At 51.7% G+C, this 20,300-nt stretch overlaps 7 protein-coding genes across 7 annotated transcripts; 3 read left to right on the forward strand and 4 right to left on the reverse strand.

Annotated features, from left to right (window-relative positions):
• Positions 1-1,977: 1,977 nt before the first annotated feature.
• CC77DRAFT_1020323 (hypothetical protein) lies at positions 1,978-4,083 on the forward strand. Its single transcript, XM_018525024.1, has 5 exons — positions 1,978-2,474; positions 2,594-2,665; positions 2,767-2,883; positions 2,936-3,282; positions 3,337-4,083. Exons 1-5 carry the CDS (start codon positions 2,297-2,299, stop codon positions 3,757-3,759), a joined length of 1,137 nt encoding a protein of 378 aa, XP_018386074.1. The 5' UTR covers positions 1,978-2,296; the 3' UTR covers positions 3,760-4,083.
• Positions 4,084-4,501: 418 nt separating this feature from the next.
• On the forward strand, positions 4,502-6,052 carry CC77DRAFT_988776 (hypothetical protein). Its single transcript, XM_018536277.1, has 2 exons — positions 4,502-4,861; positions 4,927-6,052. Exons 1-2 carry the CDS (start codon positions 4,682-4,684, stop codon positions 5,908-5,910), a joined length of 1,164 nt encoding a protein of 387 aa, XP_018386075.1. The 5' UTR covers positions 4,502-4,681; the 3' UTR covers positions 5,911-6,052.
• A 716-nt stretch (positions 6,053-6,768) lies between these two features.
• Positions 6,769-11,381, reverse strand: CC77DRAFT_1050064 (hypothetical protein). Its single transcript, XM_018527610.1, has 3 exons — positions 10,921-11,381; positions 9,037-10,872; positions 6,769-8,991 (listed from the first exon to the last, which is right to left on the reverse strand). The coding sequence occupies exons 1-3, from the start codon at positions 11,020-11,022 to the stop codon at positions 7,006-7,008; spliced, it is 3,924 nt and encodes a 1,307-aa protein (XP_018386076.1). The 5' UTR covers positions 11,023-11,381; the 3' UTR covers positions 6,769-7,005.
• Positions 11,382-11,513: 132 nt separating this feature from the next.
• On the forward strand, positions 11,514-14,032 carry CC77DRAFT_1040475 (putative glutamine-dependent NAD(+) synthetase). The gene is made up of 2 exons (XM_018527205.1): positions 11,514-11,742; positions 11,796-14,032. The coding sequence occupies exons 1-2, from the start codon at positions 11,662-11,664 to the stop codon at positions 13,869-13,871; spliced, it is 2,157 nt and encodes a 718-aa protein (XP_018386077.1). The 5' UTR covers positions 11,514-11,661; the 3' UTR covers positions 13,872-14,032.
• A 503-nt stretch (positions 14,033-14,535) lies between these two features.
• On the reverse strand, positions 14,536-15,957 carry CC77DRAFT_1094696 (hypothetical protein; the record flags this gene model as incomplete). Its single annotated transcript, XM_018529752.1, has 1 exon — positions 14,536-15,957. One exon carries the CDS (start codon positions 15,955-15,957, stop codon positions 14,536-14,538), a length of 1,422 nt encoding a protein of 473 aa, XP_018386078.1.
• A 486-nt stretch (positions 15,958-16,443) lies between these two features.
• CC77DRAFT_935549 (PLC-like phosphodiesterase) lies at positions 16,444-17,829 on the reverse strand (the record flags this gene model as incomplete). The annotated part of the gene is made up of 2 exons (XM_018534446.1): positions 16,444-17,279; positions 17,331-17,829. The coding sequence occupies 2 exons, from the start codon at positions 17,827-17,829 to the stop codon at positions 16,444-16,446; spliced, it is 1,335 nt and encodes a 444-aa protein (XP_018386079.1).
• Positions 17,830-18,935: 1,106 nt separating this feature from the next.
• Positions 18,936-20,201, reverse strand: CC77DRAFT_1008699 (hypothetical protein; the record flags this gene model as incomplete). The annotated part of the gene is made up of 4 exons (XM_018523547.1): positions 18,936-18,970; positions 19,004-19,051; positions 19,099-19,384; positions 19,593-20,201. 4 exons carry the CDS (start codon positions 20,199-20,201, stop codon positions 18,936-18,938), a joined length of 978 nt encoding a protein of 325 aa, XP_018386080.1.
• Between the last annotated feature and the right edge of the window lie 99 nt (positions 20,202-20,300).

A 20,300-nucleotide genomic window follows, 5' to 3' on the forward strand; every position in this document is an offset into this window, starting at 1 on the left:
CTTGGATCCAACTCCTGGTCCTCGCTGATAGGCGTTGCCTGACGACGCTGTGACATGCTCTGAGATGACCCAGGGTCAGAGTTGGGACAAGCATGATTCTCGCAGCCGCTGCTCGAGTCCAACGGCGAGCATCTTGACGGGAGGACCTGTTGCTGGCCGTCGGAGTCATCCCTGCAGCCACCTGCATAATTCCAATGGTGCTACGCTTCCGCTATGGCGCTTGTGGCCTTTGTCTATCTCTCGACAACGGCGATTGGGGCCTGTTGGCGAAGAGGCGGGAGGTCAAACACCCCTCAGACCCCTCTGCAGCGGCGCTGACCGCTCGGAGGCTCCTTGAAGCATTGGCAACTCACACCCGAGGCCAAGAAAAATCAGCTTCGGCACGCCGACGGAGATATTCACCAACTCTCGATGACACTGACTGCTGCTGGATTGGGACTCGAAATAGTCCCGGATCCCGGGGTTGAGGCCGCCAATATGGCGTCCAGCCTAACCAGTCGGTGCACAAGTGTGCGCATTATCGCACAACTCTTGCGAGTCTCGCCCGGCTATCAATACTGTATGAGATGCGCCATTTCGCAGAGCGCAAAGCAGGAGGCCGAGGGCGATGACCCCCACCTTTGTTGTCGCGTGGTAGAGTGCCCTGTGCGTCTGCGCCTGCCTCGTGAGACCCTGAACCCCCGCCTTCCGTTTCGCACCTGCCTTTGCGAAGCACTCCCTTCCGATGACAACAACAAACATTGTAACATCACATAGGGGTGCCATGTAAGATTAGAAAGCACAAATACCCACTCAATATATCGAGTACATGACCCTTGCCGAGAGATGACGTTGCAGCTTCGTGGACGGTCATATCAGTCATCGCCGCTGCCGCGGAAGCGCAGCGGAGTGACCATCCATAATTTCCCCTCCACATTCCTTTGTCCATCCACACCTAGCCGACGATCCTGCTTCGCCTGGTAGCACAAATAGTTGGGGTCCTATATTTGGCGCCCAGGAACAGTATGGGCCTCTAAGTACTCGTGTACAGCATTTACATATGCCACCATGTAGACTTGACATCGCCGAGCCTCATCGTACTACAAACGATGCGCTCCCCGCCGAAAGCGCTCTCCAAGATCCTTCATGCGCTATACACGAAGAGACAAACCACCCCTATACCCCAAAATTTCACTGACAGTCAACCGCTACATGCCTCCGAGATTCCTCCACGGCCAAATATTCACGTGCAGGTCGCAAGAGACCCTATCCGTGGCTCTGATCGAGAATAGAGCCGCAAGGCTTAGACTCGCGTGATCGGTCCTGATGGTTCCACATGTTCAGATGCACGATAATCAAAGCCACTTCGGCGAAGTTCCCAGTGTCAGCAGAATAATCCGAATCACAAGGGGGATTTGCAATGTCCAAGAGCTACGAGCCATGTTAATTTCCCGACTTATTGCCAACCCCAGGGGAGCGAGGCGACAGATGAGATGGACATGGCGCAGAGCCTACATCATCGTTCAGCGCGTTGTTAGCTCGTCAACTACAAATGTGGGCTAAGTGGGGATACATGTTCCCTTATGACGCTGAGGTGCATGCTGGATGATAAAATTGTCGACAATGTCTTCCGCAGGCTGCGATGCCAATGTCCGTATGCTGCAGGAGTAAACCACATCTTGGTCCATGCTAGAGACAATCCGACATTGGATGAAAGGGAGATCGACACAGGGGGATCTGTCTGGGACCTGGCATGCAAAAGTGGATCAACAAGATAAATATCATGCACAGGACAAAGAGATGCATCTAATATGTGTACATTTGGGCATGTGTACCGTGAGATTTTGTGAGACTGACTGTGACATTGGTCCTATGTTGCGTCATGAGGGGGGAATCAAGACCACCTGGCCGTCTTTCACATGTGAAACAGGCCGAACGCTTGGGCCTGCCACCTGAACAAGAATCCCATCCGCGGAAAGGACAAGTCGACACGCAGCAACTTGGTTTCAGGCATTGTGTGAATGATGCACATGTATGCCAATGACACTATTTGCTATGAAACCTGTATGTGCAGAAGTGCGTCGTGAGTGGCAGTGGAAAACAAATCATGGCCAGGCCATTGTGGAGTGGAGCCATGACGTTTTGGTGAATGTGCCCAACAAACTGCTGCGCACACGACAGTACCCGCACAAAACCATAGCAGCACCTTCTACCTCTCACACTCTCCCATACCCCAGCACCTTGTCACTATACTCCCACACTACTACTTGCCCTCATCTACCCGTGATCATACCCCTCCACGGCCAAGTCCTCAGCGATGTCAGGAGCTCCCCGAGTTGAGCTTAACAACACACAAACCGATTTCGACCTAGCCACGCCCAACGGCACTCCGGATCTCATAAACCAAATGGACGGCTCTCCTTCCCACGTAAACGGCAGCGCAAACAGTGATTTGCAGAACAGCGCAATCAAGGCAAAGAACGGAATTCTAGAGAGTGAGGTGAGTGGGACAGAACGCCCTCGACCCTTACCGAGACGCAAGCTAACGCCATATATCGCAGTTCTTATCTGCCGCCCGCACAACACTTGATTTCCTGAACTGACACCCACAAAGCAGCTTCAAACGCCATGAACGCCGCAAACAACCACCCCAGCGTGCAGAACGCCAAGCAGACCGTTATGAACGGTAAGGTATGTACACAGACTCGTCCCTACGTGTTCCGGACCGCAGCTAACAGCCTGCAGATATCTGAATGATGCGCACACGACCATTGCTAAACTTTGCAGGCCCCGTTGCACAGAATGTCAAGGCAGAGGGCGCAAAGACCCGCGACGAGTTTGCTGATCTGGCCAACTCCAAGACGATTCCCGAGCACAAGGCCGCGACTGGTCAGAACCTCACTCGTAGGGCTACACTGGTGTTCCATATCGACAACGTAGCTAACACATATACCAGACTACCACAGCATGTTCTACCGCCTGTTGAGCTGGAAGAACCCTCGCGCTACCGGCATCGCTTTTGGTGCAACCGTCGTCTTCATCTTCGCCGCACGATACCTGAATCTGATCCGCTACATCTTCAAGACCTCCTACATGGTACTTGGTCTTACCGCAGCTGCCGAAGTTGTCGGACAAGTGGCTATCGGACGTGGTCTTACTTCGCAGTTCAGGCCCCGCCAGTACTACACTATCCCCAAGGCTTCGCTTGAGCGCATGACGGACGACTTCGAGCAGCTCATCAACTTCTTTGTCATCGAGTCCCAGCGTATCATGTTCGCCGAGAACGTCTACGTCACCGTTGCTGTGAGTATGCCCTTAGGTTGAACAACGAGTACAGCTGCTGACTATCCCTTACAGGCTTTCTTCGCTTCCCTCATCTCTTACTTCCTCATCAAGTTTGTCCCGCTCTGGGGCTTGGCCTTGATCTCGACATTCATCACCTTCCTCGGTCCTCTTGTGTACATTCAGAACAAGGAGGTCATCGACGCCCAGTTGGAGAAGGGTCTCAACATTGCCAACCAGCAGGCTCAGCAGGTCAAAGGCCTTGCTAACCAGCACGCCGGAAACGCCATGAAGACTGTACAAGGCTACACCCAGCAGGCTACGGCCAAGGCCCAGGAGACCGTCAACCAGTACCGCGGGCGTTCCACTTCCCCAGAGGTCAAGAAGGAGGCTTTCCCGTCAGCTCCCACCCACGCACCCGTTGCCGAGGCTGAGTCTTCTTCCGACGAGTCCGAGACCGAGGGCGAGAAGATCGCAGCGGCCCATCCTGCCCTATAAGCTTGATCTTCCCAGACCATCTTACTCACCTCAACCTCGAATACGCTACGATCGATCTCTAACACGCACACACATCTTCATGATGCTCACGTATGACGACTTATGCTCATCCTGAAATTGGAAACAAGGCCAGCGTTGTGTATCATTCTTCCTTTAAAAGCCTTTTCTTGGTCGCGTCTCTAGTCTAGCGCCTTCTCCTGTTTTCCCCTCTACATTGTCCTGTCTGTCATGGGCGGGGTTCCGGTACTGTAATCATGGTAACATGGGGGTTGTTCTTTCTCGTCATGTAGTTGACGGTTGATATAATGAAACATTGTCTTCTTATTGTTGTCTACTTGAACGCGTGATGTCATGGATTAGACCACGGGTGATGATTAAGAGATGAGGCGTCCAACTTTGGCCCCAAATCTTCTGCAGGTTGCCTGAGAGTGTTGGGATACAGGTTCATCCATCATTGTGGCCGAACCGGTTTCAGGTATAGTTTTGTCGAGTGACACCAGAACATGCTCTCTGTAGACAATAGACTCTATTGTGAAGGAGCACGCCCGCGTCTTCCCCCAAGAGCTATCTGCATGTATCGGAATGTGAATTACTTGAACCACTCTCTGTCACATTCACACAAGGCGGGGCCAATTATAGATCAGCGGCTAAGTCGGCACATGGACCGTGCGCGACCAGGCAACCGTCTTGTTGCGTCAATGGGGCTGGACTTCGCCTCCTTGGCCGGTCGCAGTCCGTCTTGAACGCCGTGCCGCTGTGACAGCGCCAACTTGTCACTTCACCCTTTTACCTGTTGTCAACTCTTCTTGTCTTCTGTTTTATTCTTTTTACCCTTTTCTACCATTCGAAGCGACCGCGACCTTTCGATATACGATATATTCAGACAATTTAAGGAACAGGCTTTACAGAGGACATCGACAAGATGACGGTCCTCGTCGAGCTCGCTCGTCGCGCCGTGTCGCACCCGCAGGCGTCTTCGTTCGTCAAGCGCGCCTTAGGACGTCCTGAACCAATGTCAAGGCCTGGAGACATGTCTATCAGCATCTGGCAGGTTGTTCCTATCTATGCCACCATCTTCATTGCCGCCATAGGCATCAGCCTCGTACGTCCTGGTCCCCATCTTCCTGCCTGATGTCCAGGACCATGTTGCTAATAAGATATGATTAGTTCTCCTACATGCTTAACCAAGTCGTCGTAACCCTCTGCATGGTCGAGTCCCCCGTAGCCGCTATTACCGTTACCCACGAAACCTCCAACGACAAAGAAGACTCCAACGAGAAGGAAACACTCCTCGAAGCCGGTCCGACAATCACCCTCGTGAACGCGAAGCCCATCACAGCGTCCATCCGCGCTACCGTCCGCCACCTTGTCGCACACGCCGGCCGCTGGTCCCGCTTCCGCGGCTTCAAGATTCATTGTTTCTACTCGTTCCTGTCTGGCCTGGCTACAACGTTCTTCTCGGGGGCCCTACAGGGCATGCCCGGTTCAGCTGTTGTTGGCGCTGCCATTAGCGCTGCCCTTCTCGCCAACGTACACGCCGCGTGGACACACAAGGTTGTCGCTATGCCCACCGACGGCCTCTTCTGGGGGCGTATCCCCTCCAAGGCCCACTGGAAGACTCTTGCCGTCCCCGCCGCGCTCAAGGCCGTTATGCCCTATGTCAGCATGTACCTCACAGCTGGCGTATTCATGCTGCTTAAGCTCAACAAGCTTGGATACGAGGGCCATTCTATTGAGACTTGTGCAGACAAGATCGGTCTCATCGCGAGGGTCCTTGCTGTCATTGTGTTTGCCATCACCTGCACACTTTTCCTCTGCCTCCCTGCCATGGTCACTTTGGTCCGTATCGAAGCTTCTCTGCTCCCCGAGGACCAGGACACCATCGTTCCCTTCGATCGTACCTTTGGCGGAAAGGTCGTTAGCAAGATCATGGGTGGAACTGGTGTCGTTGGCTTCCTTGATGCCTGGAGGAGCTTCAACTGGGAGGCCAGACGCCGCCTTATCAAGTTGTTCACCAAGAACTTCTTCATCACGATTGGCATGTTCGTTTTTGTGTTGCACGTTGTCGCAATTGAGGCGTTTGTCTTCATGGGGGAGGCTGCTGGTGAGATTTTAGCGCAAGCGCATAGGGAGATGGCCGTGTCTAACTAGTTGCGTAGTGCTTGCAATGGCTGGTATCCCTTACCTGATTATTACTGAACAATTGTGAAGGGTTGTCATCGCTTTTGGATAAGATTGATCTTGGGGTTGGGGGCTGGGTTTGGACTTGGATGAGATGGTGTCAGTGTCATGGAAGAGCATGGAATGATGCATTTATTAGCAGTATTACAACTTACTCATACTTTCCTTGAATATGTCATCTCATAGCACACACTATATCAATAAAAACTCATCTTTGCAGGCTAAACACTACTACCAAATCATGCACCTGTTGTCTGAATGATGCTTTCTAGAGGTTCATTAAACGTCCTACTTCTCACGCCTACCGCTCCTGTGTACGAGCCAACGGAATCCGCATCATTTAAGCGTGCTAACATAGTAGTAGTTTATTGATTTCATTCAGATACCATAATTGTGAATCGTGATGCCTTCACACATCCATCCATCCTACCCTATCCCATCTGTCTAAAAAAAAACGCCACGCTATGCCATGCCATGCCAAACTAGTCACTCATAAGAAAAGAGAAAAAAAAGACGCCCCAATCGCCATAGCCAGCTTACCCATCATCTCCCTGCGCCACGACAAGAAGACAACAAGAAGACGATAGAAAAGAGAAAAAAGTCTGGGAAAAGAATATGCAAGATAGAAGGGTATAATCGCCTGAACATGCTACTCCCCTTTTCGTCGTCGTTGTTTTCGTCAAGCTTGCTCTTGACCATGATAATTCTTTTTCTTCTTCTCTCGTCTTCCGGGAGAAAGACCAAAGAGATAACTGCCAAGATGCAGTTCCATGTACGCCAGAATGCGTGGATTTTTCCTCCTTTCTCTCTCTCTCTCTCTCTCTCTCTCTCTCTCTCTCTCTCTCTCTCTCTCTCTCTCTTCACTCATTCCTTGTCCATACCGAGCTTGTTTATCAGCGACAAGATACGTGTCGACGTCTTCCTGGGCGAATATCCCTCCGTGGAATCCGAACGCTGCGAACAGTCTACGCTGGAACGACCTGCCGTCTCTCTTTTTAGCACACAAAAGCGTCATAGCAAGAAGAGACCTCCAATTCTCCTGGGAAGCGCGCGCGCGTGTGTGCATCAAACAATCGACGCACTCTTCTTATGTTGCTGCGTTTGAGTCTCGCAAACTTTAACCTTCTTCACCACTTCATCCTCGCCCTGAACAACCGCAACACCCACATTGATTCCCCTCGCCTTCTCATCCACGCTCTCCACTGTAGACTTGAAGATGGCTTCCTGTTCCACCAACTTTAGCCTCTCCTTCTCCGCCTCAATCTCTAGGTTCGCTTTATCTTGTCCCGTAACCACACCCTTGAGAATAACTTCCAAGTCTGCTAATCTAACTGGCTTGATCAAGAAGAGGTTGATCCCGCTTGAATTAGCTTCTTGCTGGATATCCGTATCGGCCACACCGGTAAGTGCGATGATAGTGACTTTGGGTAGGTTATTTCGGATCTCATGGGCGCGAATCTGCCGTGTAGCTTCTAGACCGTCCATGACAGGCATGTTGATATCCATCAACACAACATCAATACGCGATTCTTCTGTTGCAGCTTCGCCGTCGTTGGCGACGGTAGCGGCTTTATACGATTCGAGCGCTTCGAGGCCGTCGGCGGCGAGGACGTGGTGGTGTCCGAGTTTGTCGACAAAAGTGCGCAGAAGGCGGAGGTTGATGGGATTGTCGTCTACGCAGAGGCATCTCAGCGCACGCGTTGGTTTGAGGTATTTGGAAGCCTTGGGGGGAGTGGTGTTGTGGAGGGACCGGATTTCGGGGGCACTACTAATGCTCGTGAGTTGGGGTCGGGAGGATTCTACCACGTGGAGGTGGTCGGTGCGACGGGGTGCTGATGCTGGCCTTTCTTCTGTGAGGTTCAGTTCTGTTATGCGGGGAATGATGGAATCGATCTTGTGAGGCTGTAGCTGTGTTTCTGCTCGTTTTGCGTGGCGGTCGAGGCAGGAGGCAAGGGCTTTCGCCATCTTGTGTGGTCCGACGGGTTGACCGATGCATTCGAAGATTATGCCTGGCACCGTGATAGCCGTTGTTGATTGCGCAGCTGCCGCACCCTGACATATGACAATAACGGGGGTTGGAGACACTTTACCAGGATTCTGGCTGTACGTAGTTCGCAACCCTTTGGCACAGGTCTCGGTAGCAATTATCAGGTCTGGCTCAGACGCATTGTCGCCGTCTTCGCATCTTTCGATGCCGAACCACTCATCGCAAAGGCTGTCGAGTGCCTTCAACGATAGCTTCGAGGCGGTTTTGTTCTTCAGATCCCTAACACGGAACTCTTCCTCCTCGTGGAAGCCCTCAAATCGCACTTTCAAGCCTTTTGTGCGCTTCGTGATTTGCTGTAGTTGCAAATCCTTCTCTCCTTCTAGGCCGGTGGCGCAGACGTTTGGTGACATTCGTGACTCCTTCAAAGGACATGTGACTGTGAATTTGGTGCCGCGCTCTTTTTCACTACGCACCTCCACCTCTCCTCCTAGCGATTCGACGATCTGTTTGACAATAGACAGACCCAGACCCGTGCCTTGACTCAAAGGATTCTCTTGTGCAAAAGAGTGGAAAAGCCTATTGTTGATGTAGTCCTCCGACATTCCAATGCCAGAATCAGTGACCGAAAACCGGAATTCGCACTCGTCGTCGTCCTCAGGTTTTCGCTTAACCTCAAGCTTGACCTTGATGTATCCGCCAGGCGTGTACTTTAAACTGTTTCCGAACAAGTTCATAATGACTCGCCGCCATGCCCCGGGCTGTGTGCGGAAGACGTAGTTGTCGCTGTGGTTGATGTCGAGAATGATGGATATCGGCGGTTTGTTCACTTTCGAAGTGGTTAACTCGTATGTCTGAGCAGATGTCTTCGCGTATGTATAGCCAGCGAAGACACTCTCGACCACGTCTTCTGTCAGTATGCTCATGTCGACGTCGTTGATCAATGTCATGATATCGTTGGTATGCGCTTGGCCCGGGCTGATCATGTGCTTCGCGCTCTGCGTACGTTTCTTCTGGCGTTTCGAAACTCCTCGTGTCAGATTGTTGATTTTGGCAAAGTCAAGCACCTATGAAATTAGTGGCAGTATCTGATGCAGATTATCCCAACTCACGTGATTGATGGTTTCCAGTAAAGTTTTTCCACATGTCTCGATGGTTGCTAAATGGGACACCTGCTGACCGTCGAGAGAGGAGTCTTTCAACAGATCAGTCATTCCCAGTATTCCATGAAGAGGAGAGCGCAGCTCATGGCTGATGGATGAGATGAAATCCGCCTTTGCAGCATCGGCTAGCTTTGTGTCCAGACGAGCAACCTCAGCCATGACGAAATTACTGAAGGCCGCCAGGTAACTGAGCTCCTGCTCTGTCGTAAAGATTCTCTTCGGTTCAGAGCTCCAGATGACAGCCGTCGCAAACCAGCGCTCGCGATGCGGATCCCACAAGGGATACAGTATCAAACTTCGAGCAGTCGGAAAAACTCTTCTCAGATAGGCTTCGTCGTCCAAGCTTCGAGTGGATTCAGTTTTGCGCGGTGTACTGAATGGAAAGCCATCGGCCGACTCGACTTCATCGATGCTGACGCCAGTTGATGGTGAGTTGACAGACGGCGATGCAGGGTCGTCATCGAGATGGAAGATCTGGCCATGTGGATAAAGTCGTAGGAGGTGCCTGAGAACGCTTTCTGAGATGCATTCACCAGTGTTGGGTAGTGGCTTGGTATCCCGATCGGTCCTGCAAAGAGCCGCCCCTAAGATATCGCAAGGCTTGTCCGGCTCTGGTAATTGATCTGGATCAAAGTCGTCGTCAACAAGACCTCCAAATGTACTGATTTTGGCATCGAAAAATGCCACTCCCTCGGCCTCGGTTGAATCCACAATCATGTTTGCTGCCCGTGTAAAATGGGCTCTCAGTTCCGGGGCTACCCTGTCCTTCTGATCAGTCTTGGTGAAGCCTTTCGTGGAGGTGGACGATGTGGTGGTGGTTATTTCTGGCCGCATGCTATCAGATGCCTCCACGTTCGCAATGCTCGGTGGCACACTACTTAGAGGCGGGGTATCGTTCGGGTTTTTCATACCCGGATCTACATGATCATATCCGTTGAGCACAACAGGTTGCTGCGCAGCATCGGACGTAGCTGCAGGCCGCTGCCGTTGCGGTAGAATTACATCTGGTAGACCAGACACTTGAGTGTCCACGTCCCAGGGATCTTGTGCCCAATTTTCCAACCCGCTCTTTCCCTCAGCAAATGAGCCCAGACTTTTGACCATGATCTTGGCCCTCCGGTGGTCTTCTGCTGCCCTAGTCCTCTCTAAATGCCGCATTACTGTCCCAGCCATGCTCTTCAAGAAAGCAAGCTGGTGCGGCGTCAGGCCATTTCGCGGATTCTCGTCCAGCACGCAGTATGTACCGATGCTGTGACCGCTTGGGCTGCGAATTGGAACTCCGGCATAGAAGCGCGAGTAAGGCGGACCTTTGACGAAGGGAAAGTTGCAGAAGCGTTTGTCTTTGCTGAGGTCGTTGACAACAAGGTGAGGCAGGTCGCTCGGATCGTCGAGAGGCAGCGTGCTGTACTTGGGAGCGAGGTTTACGGTGTAGTTACAGAGACTCTGTTCCTTGGGGAAAATGGTGGTGCCAAAGGCTAATCGGTCGTCTTCGAACTCGGGCTCTCCGCTCTGCAGCGACAGGGTGCGCGTAGCCTCAGCGAGGAGGAAGCAGTCATTCCGGTCGAAGAAGGATATGAGACAGCGGCGAGCATTCAGGCGCAGAGCGCCCAATTGTGCAAAGGCAGTCAGGGCTTTATCATCCGAGGCACGTGGAGCAGCATAGTCGAGAGAGGGCGGCGGGGTACTCGGAGGCGTTTGCGACTTGGAGCCAGGCGACGGAGATGCCTGGCGGCTTCCAGGGCCATCTGTCTGTGGTAGATGGGAGCCCGGTCGGGGGTAGTACCTGTGCATGGTGTGAGTGTAGCTTTCAGTATGGCGCGTGGAGATACGTATATAGAAGTCCTGCTCCCTTTGTCTCGCTAAGTCTGCATGATCGATCCTGCGTCGCCTCCGGGCCTGAGAGCGGGCAATGGCATGGTCGTGTGAATCCGACATTTGCGCATGTAGATACCAGGACCCTTTTGCGGAGAAAGATAGACCATATGAACCCACCCAAGCACACGCCAGCCACTAATCGACGGCTGCAGGCCAGATCAACGGCCGGAGGTGTGTTGGGCAGACTCTAGACACGACAACCCAACCAACCACGACGGATCGCCAGACGCAGGGCAAGTGGCGAGCACTCTAGCCGATGTCCGAGCTAAATCAAATCACAACGCTGTCGTCGCAGTCAGGGCACAATCGGAAATCCCAGACGAGCCTTGCAGTCGCAGGGCTATGCAAGGAGATGGTGAGCTGGAGTCACGCAAAATCGAGAGAGAGAAAAAAACCCGATCACAGTGCCTGGATGTACCACCGACAGACAACGGCGCCGATGGGACTGAAGGCCTACCCTAGCGAGACGCGCGACTAGCCCAAGCGATCTTGGCGCGTTTGGTTAGTGCGCAACCCCCACTACTACGAGCCTGCCCCGCCAAGCACGCAGCGAGCGCCTCAACTCTCTGTGATTCACCACCAAGTCACGAGAGACTCTGCTTACTTAATCCTTCACTTTCAGACTCACTTTCCAACTTCCCCACCACTGACATTGGCCACCACTACATCAACCACGACCGGATTAGACCACAACCTACAATGGGTCGTCTCGTGACACTTTCGACCTGCAGCCTGAACCAATGGGCCCTGGATTTCACTGGCAATCTTCAGCGGATCAAGGCAGGTCATCTCCTCCACCGACTACACACGAAACATATACTGACCTCGTACAGGCAAGCGTCAAGATCGCAAAATCTGCTGGAGCAAGGTATGCGACTACGCCAGAGCTTTCAATCCCAGGATATGGCCTGCTGGACCACTTTCTTGAACAAGACACCATAAGGCATTGCTGGGAAGTTCTCGCCCAACTCCTAACAGATAGGGAGCTCGATGACATTCTCGTCGATGTCGGCATGCCCGTCCGCCACTCAGGGAACCTCTATAATGCGAGAATCGTGTTCCTCAATGGCCAGATCTTGCTGATTCGCCCCAAGATGAGCCTGGCAGGACAAGGAAATTACAGAGAAGGACGATACTTTATACCCTGGAACCGCCCCCAACAGGTGGAGCAATATGAGCTCCACGAGCTGCCTGCCGCTGCGCTTGCGTTACAAGAGACATCTTTTGTTCCGTTCGGAGATGGCATAGTATCTGCTCTCGATTGTTCTTTCGGGTATGAGACTTGCGAAGAGCTCTTCACGCCGCAGGCACCGCATATCCAATTATCTTTAGCCGGCGTGGACATCATCATCAACTCCTCGGGTTCTCATCATGAACTGCGAAAACTCGATACTCGCCTCGACCTGATTCGGTCAGCCACTGCCAAGTGCGGAGGTGCCTACCTTTACGCTAACCAGCAAGGATGTGATGGTGATCGACTATTCTATGACGGCAGCGCAATGGTACTCGTCAACGGTACCGTCCGCGCACAGGGTACCCAGTTCTCGTTGCAGGATGTTGAGGTGATTACTGCGACAATCGACCTAGAAGAGATTTGGTCATACCGCACAAGCCCCTCAAGAGGCTTACAAGCCGTGTCAGGTCCACGATATGAGCGCTTCAGGGCAAATCTACGCATATCGTCTTCGGATGCAGACTTTGACCCAGACATTCGGCCCACCCCAGCTCAGACACTACGCTATCACACCCCCGAAGAGGAAATCGCTTTGGGACCTGCATGCTGGCTGTGGGACTATCTTCGTCGATCCGGTCAAGCTGGCTTCATGTTGCCCTTAAGCGGAGGCATCGACAGCTGCGCTACAGGTACTCTTGTATACTCCATGTGTCGACTGGTTTACGAGGCTGTGAAAGATGGTAACGAGCAAGTTCTCGCGGATGTCCGTCGCATTGTAGGCCCTTACCACGACAAAGATAACTGGATACCTGAGAGCCCGCAGCAAATATGTAACGGCATCCTCCACACGGTATACATGGGAATGTCGCAGCAGTCAAGTGTGGAAACAAGGAGCCGTGCTAAGAGGTTGGCAGAAGACATTGGATGCCACCATGTTGAAGCGGATATCGACGACATCTACAACAGCCAGAAGAATCTTTTGACAAAGGCTACGGGCTTCACACCGCGTTTCAGGGCTCACGGCGGTCAGCCAGCGGAGAATCTCGCGCTACAGAACATCCAAGCCAGGACTAGACTTGTATCTTCTTACTACTTCGCCCAAATGCTCCCTATGACTCGGAAGCGCCCAGGCGGAGGTAGTTTACTAGTCCTTGCCTCAGGCAACGTCGACGAGTGTCTACGTGGATACCTCACCAAGTACGATTGCAGTAGCGCCGATCTAAATCCCATTGGAAGCATTTCCAAAACCGATCTAAAGCGCTTCATAAGCTACGCTCAAAAAGAATTCTCCCTGCCCATCCTTGGCGAGTTCATCGACGCAACACCAACCGCCGAACTCGAACCCCTCACCGAAGGTTACGCCCAAAGCGACGAAGTCGACATGGGCATGACATACGCCGAGCTCGGTGTCTTTGGAAAGTGTCGCAAAGAGTTGAAACTGGGTCCGTATGGTACTTTTGTCCGCCTTGCGCATGAATGGTCTGATGGCTATACGCCTCGGGAGGTTGCGGTCAAGGTTAAGCGCTTCTTCCACTACTATGCGATAAACCGGCACAAGATGACGACTATGACGCCGAGTTACCATGCAGAGGCGTACTCACCGGACGACAATCGGTTCGATCTCAGGCCTTTCCTTTATCCGCCGTTTTATCAGAGTTGGAGCTTCAAGCGCATTGACGAGGAAGTGGAGAGGTTGGAGAAGAGGGCACAGGAGAAGGCTGATGCGAAGAAGTGAGGAGAGTACTAGGTGTGAATGATGCTCAGAGCTATGATACAGGTATCTGCAAGGAGTATACATGAGCTTTGTGAGCTCTGGTGATTGACTAAGAGCGTTATGTGTATACTTCATAGTCTACTTTGATACTTCCAAAAAATAAGAATACTTTGAAGACTGTCACAGTGTAACTCGACCGCGTTGTGCCTGCGTCTTATCACCAGCACGTCCATCAAATTAACAGTAGCTGCTGCGAGTTCATCATCGTTCGTCTTATCCTCCTACATCCTAGTGACGCGACTATTTCAAAGCCCTCCTAGCTTATAGTTCTAGCAGCCTAACCCTCCCTGCTTCGCTCGTTGTCTAAAACGTACGTCTTCCTCGGGAGCCGAACCAAGGTTGATTTGAACATCGCATCGCACATACGATTATCCCCCAATCTACAATCTACGAGACCTTTAAACTATATTTTCATCAATTTCTTCTTGGCTCTCCACTCTCTCCACGTCCTCGCTAATGCTTGCGTTACCTCTGTCTCTATCGTCCTCGCAGTCGAAAACATCCGTTGATACAACCCTGCTGCAGCGTTTAACCACGCATGGGGTGCGACAGGAGCAAGAAGAAGCGCTATACATGTTCTCAGTCAAATTCTTTGATCAAATCTGTTTGGAAGATGAAAAAAAACTTACATGTTAGCGAGAGGTGTGTCGAAGATAGCCTGCTCCGCGGCCTCCTGATCGATGACGTGAAGCTTGTCTTCTGCAGACAAAGCAAGGCGTTCATTCCATTTCTTCTTTCTGTCTTCCTTTAGAATCCCGCCTACAGTTACTTTTGCGCGTAGGTCCTTGAAAAAAGGCCAGGCGAAGGTCATGATCAAGTCTACCATGGTACGTTGGCAGCAAATGATCTTGTTATCGTTGTCATCCCGCATGTTGTTAACTTTGTGTACGATTGTTTTTATACCATGAGGATACCAGGAGGCGCCATCATCCGGGCTCCTGAACCAAAGCTGTAGTGTTGATAGTTTGTCTAGTGTTGAGAGAAGCGTAATGGAAGACTTGGAGCTGCTCTTGTGTAAGTGGGTCCTCGGTTCTCGACCAAGCATATCTTCGAGATTAAGCAAGTCGAACCAATCGCTCATGTTAAAGTCAAGAATAATGTGATTGAGCCAGTTGTACTTCGGTTTAGTGCGCGCATCGGGGATAGAATCGAAATGTATTAGTGAGAAGAAGCACTTTCGAGTGTTCTCCCAGCCAGCCTGGAGTGCCTCGCTGTGAGTTTGCCTGCTGACAGACAGCAGTGCGATATTAGGCTCGTGAGCGGAGCAGCCTGTTACTCTCTGGAAGTCACCCATGGACAATTGAAGAAAAGTGCGTCGCTGCATAAGGCTGCTGTCGAGCCAGTTAGGGAAGCCGATGCCGAGACGAACTGAATAACTGTTGAGTTCAACCAAGGGGTAAATCCGAGGACCGAGGGCGAATTCGAAGACCGTCATGCGAACCTCGGCAGGAAGGTCGAAAAGACGGAAATGCTTCCCATTGAGCTTCCACCACTTGCGCTGCGTCCTGTACCCTTTCTCGCCAACTAGGCCACTTCCATCAGATAACCTTTTGACAGACTTGTAGCTAGACAGCAACCAGTCTTTCAGCAAAAACCGTTTTATACCTATCTTTAGGCAGAGATTGTCTGCGGTTGGGCCAGGTAGTCCAGGAGAGAAGGTCACCCGGCCAGTAAGTGGAAATTCGTGATAGTCATCTATGAAGGTATACAGCTTGCTGCAGTAGGTGGTATAATCAGGCAAAGCCAACCAAAACGGCAAGGACTCGTCGGTCGGCGATACTCGGAAGCGCATATTTGCAACCTCGATGTTCTGACCATTTAAGCTGCGGATGAGGCCCAGGATTTCTCTGATGACTGGATCGTCCTGGCGCGGCAGCGGTCTAAACTTGTACTTGTAGTTATGTGGCACCCAATCGAGCGTTATGAGTTTGTCGTCAGGAGGTGGTGATAGCCGTACCGTGTTGTATCGGTTGATCGATTCGCCTTCTCCCTTGTCTTTTTCTGCTTCGCGATGGAGCTTACGGATGCGAGTCCTAAGGTAGGGCATGTTGGGTGGCCTTAACGATGGCGTCCTTGAGCGAGTATAGAGTTTTAGGTAACCGCTGGTGGAATCAGTGCGTTGGTTGAGACAAAGTTCATAATAGAATGAGGAACTATAGGTGTTGTGGTATATGTACTCGATAGGAGCAAGGGTGGAGTCATGGCAAGGCAACACATCGTGGTCCGTGATGTACAGCTCGGAAATGGTTAATTCACTCTCCAGGAGCGCCGCAATATTAACGGAGGTACCCGACGAGAACGAGACAAAATACGGGCACATCAGCGTGGGTCAGTTGGAAATCAAGCAGGCAAACACACTGGGCAGGTCGTTCAGGCTAGAGAAGGTAATTATTCGATTGACAAAGTGGTGTCTTAGTCAGACATCTTAGCAAAAACATACCACCCAAACTCCCGAAGCGCCTCGCTTTTCGCATCTTCGCAAATCGGAGAAAGCGGTCAGATGTCAAAGTCGATAGTCTTTACTCTTCCAAGCTCACCACAACAAAAACGCCCCAACAAGCACCGAAGCCGCAAAGAATCCTTGACTTCTAAGGGCATGTGCGGCACTAGTATCTTCAGTACCACAACACGACTGGTCGTTGTATGTGACGTTGTTCGCCGTGGCTGCAACTTGAAAGACACTCCCATTAAAATTGCCAAAATTGTAATAATCAACGAGTATCCAGTTCGGCGGCCTGTCCCACATCTTCTCGCAATTCTGCACATTGAGCCCAACACTACCATTGCCAGAGACAGCGTTGACTTGATCGAGGAGCGAGTACGCCGGTATGAGAATGCTGCTGACGCCAGGGAGACTGACTTCGATGTTGAGGTTGTGGTTCATCAAGTACATGCGGTTGCGTGAGACATCTTCGGCTTGATTGGGAGGTCGCTGCTCGGTGCATGGGAAGGCGGGATTTGTAGGAGAGAAGGGCGTTTGCCATTGGTAGTTCCATTCGTTGAGGAGCCACGGAACTTGGCTTTGGTCTGCATTGTAATCTAGCATCACTACCACGCGCTTGTTTTTGATAATCATCTCAGCTAGTGTAGGCCAATCGGTCAGGTTCATAGTAGCTGAGGGTGGGGTCCATAGGTATTCCATCATTCCTGAATTTTGGAATGGCGCAACGTAGTCCGTCGCCGGTATCTTGGTGTCATCTCCGTTGTTGTTGCCCATCATGATAGCGATGACTTCGTATGGGTGTTCAGCGAGCCAGCCTCTGACCGTTGCGAGGTATGATTCGAGGGTGCCCACGTCGAGCAGGTTGCAAGAGGTATGGCAGAGACGTATCCCAGAGGAGGCGTTGGGTTTGTGGGTCTCGAACTGCACTATCATGGAATGTCAGCCAATGCCTTCTCTACCATGTATCAGTAGCTTACGCCCTCTGATTCCGTCGCTGAGCTGGTTAAGCACTGGATAGACTTGGTTGCTGGCTGCATTGTGTGGTTTCACGAATGGGCTATTGTGCGCGACGACCATAGAAACGTTGGAGAACCTCCGTTCGCAGAATTCGACGTGTCCGTTGCATGGTCGAGTATTACTTGGCCGAGGACGAGCTGAAGTTGTCGCTGAAACGGTACCGTTTGCGGAATTGGTCGAAGGGGGCAGACCGACTATAGCCGTGACATCTTCGGTTGTCGTCGAAGATGTGGCGGTAGCATTTTGCCGCCCGGAAGCAGTCGAGGTCAGAACTATGCCTGGCAGGCCGCTCGAGAAGCTGGCAGAGTAGGTGCCAGTGGAAGTGCTGGCAACGCCGGTGATCACTGTAACATCGCTGCTAGGTATGGGTGTGTTTGATGAGGATAGAGAGGAAGACTGAGCAGTTGTAGGTTTCGTGAGTAAGACCAAAGGGAAGAGAAGTAAGGTAGAAGGAAACATGAGGACGATGCGATGCGAAAGAATGACGGAAGTGCTGGTCAGCAATTGTTACGCAGTGTCCACAAACAAGCAATGCTGCGTGCTGCGATAATTGAAGAAAAATGCCCAAGACAGTCTGCCATATTGCCATTGCGTTGGTGGCTCGTCTTAGCTCACACTCGATGGAAAGCACGATGACGGCATGCTTTCCCCAACCGCCCTACACGTTGTCTCCGGATCTGCGCGGGGAAGCTAGAGGCAACCGTCTCGACAAACCTATCCGTCCTGGGCAACGCCTTTGAATTGATCGGAAACTATCGATCTGACGGCAGCCGCATCATCGTTTGTACGACTGCAGTGGGGCTGGTATTCGCGGCCTGCGAGCTTGCGGTGGTTTGAAGCGCGGATAGCTGTCAAGAGCGGCATTGTGAGGTATATCGACGCGTCATTAGCGCCCGACGACCTTGGGTCGATGCAATTGACATTGCCGAGGGCCGTGTCGTGAGAAGGGTCTCGACTATCTCAATGGTGGTGAAAGAGGAGGCTGAGTGATTAGATACGCGGTGGAGAAGGACGCTCACCCCAAGTCAGCCTCACGCGTCACGCTAGTTGCTTAAGCTTCGAGGACTCGATTTAAGCCTTGAGAGCAACCAAATCCCATGCTTGAGTACATGCATATTGAGCCATGCATATTGAGCCATGCAACGCACCGACTATGTGCATTGCTTACCTCGATGTTCTAGCCGTCCCCGCGTCCCTTCATGCTGCTTTCTTAGCGCAAAGGGATCTACAAGCAAGGACCCGTCCAGGCCTCAACAGCGCAGCGCAGGTCGTTTTGGAAGCATAATTGCTCAGAGTATGCAGAAGTAGGAAGCAATTATCTGGTGCATTCTGCAATGAGTGCCTGTGTTAACATGGATATTGGTGCATTTCATGTTTTGTTTGCTCAATCCCACAGTTGCACTCGCGACACGAACAACTCTCCCACAATGATGTTGACGACAAACCTTCATCTCTCATCGTCTCTTGAAGGACGTAATCGTACTTGTACTTTCGTGTCCTTATATTCCAAGAATTACGCTCTTGACCTGAATCTTGACACAACACGGTGTATCTGTATTACGAAATCAATCAATGTACATCTCACCGTTCCAGACTGTCCCTGAGCAAAAGCAAAAGTCCTGCAAAAACTTACCAGGTTTCCCCACACCTGTCACCGACACCGCCTCGCATACCCTATCCCCTGGAACGTGTAATAGACCAATCAGCATGAATACCCTGTGTACTCACCCCTGTCCGGCTTCTCTGCTTCCCAGTCAATGGGGTCCTGCGCGTTCATGAAGTTGTCCTTGTTGAAGGTCACAATTTGGACGGGGTATGCGGAAAATGTATTGCCAGTCAGGGAGGCGCCGTCGGAAGTAAGGGTGAGGTTGAAGTGGTCGGAAGTGATGGAGCAGATGAGTTTGTCCGTGTAGCCGCGATTGGCATGGCAGAAAGGAACAAGAATGAGTAGAATGGGAAGAGGAATAAGTGTCTCAATAGTGCTGGAATGTAGTTTGGAGTGAGAAGAAAGTAGCTGAGTTTGTACAATTCCTGGAGAGGCACATTTGGTTACATCACGATGGTTGGTACCTGACTGGACGCACACATGGGACGGACATACATGTAAATGAGTGTTCATTATTGATTAGCATTATCTGCGTAGCACATTAAGTCGTAAGTTTTCCATTGGTCTTATCCTCCAATGACCATCCCGTTACCCTCTTCGCAAATCAAACAAATACCCTTGTCACGTTGACTGAGACACACGTCGGGTTGTCCGGCTTGCCTGCACCCAATCCCCACACGAGGTTGTTGTACTGGTAGCTGGAGTAGGATGTGTCGCACGCATACCAGCGGTAGAACTCCTGATAGCTGCCTGTGTAGTTCTCGCCTGGAACATACGCCTGAAGGGTCAACTCGTCCTGAGAGTTGAAAGCAAGCTGCGTTGCGTCATCGCTGCCGGGGCTGAGGGTGAAGGTTGCGAGATTGGAAATCGGGTCAAGACCAAAGGCCGCTGATGATGGAATGTCGAGAGTGCTTGTGTTCAGCCACCAGGTCAGGATGCCAGGTACGCCGAAAGATGGCTCTGGTGCCTGAGAGTAGATTGATGTGTTGAACTGGAATTCTGCGCCAGCGAGAGGTTCTGGCGCGTCTCCCGCTCCAGCATTGCTCAAGCAGAGCGATTCTATCGCTGCACCGACGTGGCAGGCACTGATTGTGTCATTGACACCACCATCCTCTGATGTGACGACCAGGTAGAAAGGTGCAGTTGTGATGTTGTAGTACGGCTCTTCTTGTGCGCTGGCCATTGCAGCTGCCGCAAGGGTCAGAGCGATCGATGAGGTCTTCATGCTGATTGATGTTTCTTAGGTTGGTAGGCGATTGACGCAGGGATAGGTTTTGTGAGGTTGATTAGAGATGGGTTGAATGGATGGATGGTGTTGTGAGTG

Source organism: Alternaria alternata, assembly GCF_001642055.1.
Source record: "Alternaria alternata strain SRC1lrK2f unplaced genomic scaffold CC77scaffold_10, whole genome shotgun sequence".
Classification (NCBI taxonomy): domain Eukaryota; kingdom Fungi; phylum Ascomycota; class Dothideomycetes; order Pleosporales; family Pleosporaceae; genus Alternaria; species Alternaria alternata.

Bases quoted from the DNA above. Each gene is read 5' to 3' on its own strand.
- CC77DRAFT_1020323 (XM_018525024.1), top strand. From the start codon at position 2,297: ATGTCAGGAGCTCCCCGAGTTGAGCTTAACAACACACAAACCGATTTC. The intron at 2,666-2,766 runs GTAAGGTATGTA...TAAACTTTGCAG, and splicing joins CAAGCAGACCGTTATGAACG to GCCCCGTTGCACAGAATGTC. The intron at 2,884-2,935 runs GTAGGGCTACAC...CACATATACCAG, and splicing joins GACTGGTCAGAACCTCACTC to ACTACCACAGCATGTTCTAC.
- CC77DRAFT_988776 (XM_018536277.1), top strand. From the start codon at position 4,682: ATGACGGTCCTCGTCGAGCTCGCTCGTCGCGCCGTGTCGCACCCGCAG. The intron at 4,862-4,926 runs GTACGTCCTGGT...AGATATGATTAG, and splicing joins CCGCCATAGGCATCAGCCTC to TTCTCCTACATGCTTAACCA.
- CC77DRAFT_1050064 (XM_018527610.1), bottom strand. From the start codon at position 11,022: ATGTCGGATTCACACGACCATGCCATTGCCCGCTCTCAGGCCCGGAGG. The intron at 10,873-10,920 runs ATACGTATCTCC...CACACCATGCAC, and splicing joins AAAGGGAGCAGGACTTCTAT to AGGTACTACCCCCGACCGGG. The intron at 8,992-9,036 runs GTGAGTTGGGAT...CTAATTTCATAG, and splicing joins TACTGGAAACCATCAATCAC to GTGCTTGACTTTGCCAAAAT.
- CC77DRAFT_1040475 (XM_018527205.1), top strand. From the start codon at position 11,662: ATGGGTCGTCTCGTGACACTTTCGACCTGCAGCCTGAACCAATGGGCC. The intron at 11,743-11,795 runs GCAGGTCATCTC...GACCTCGTACAG, and splicing joins GCAATCTTCAGCGGATCAAG to GCAAGCGTCAAGATCGCAAA.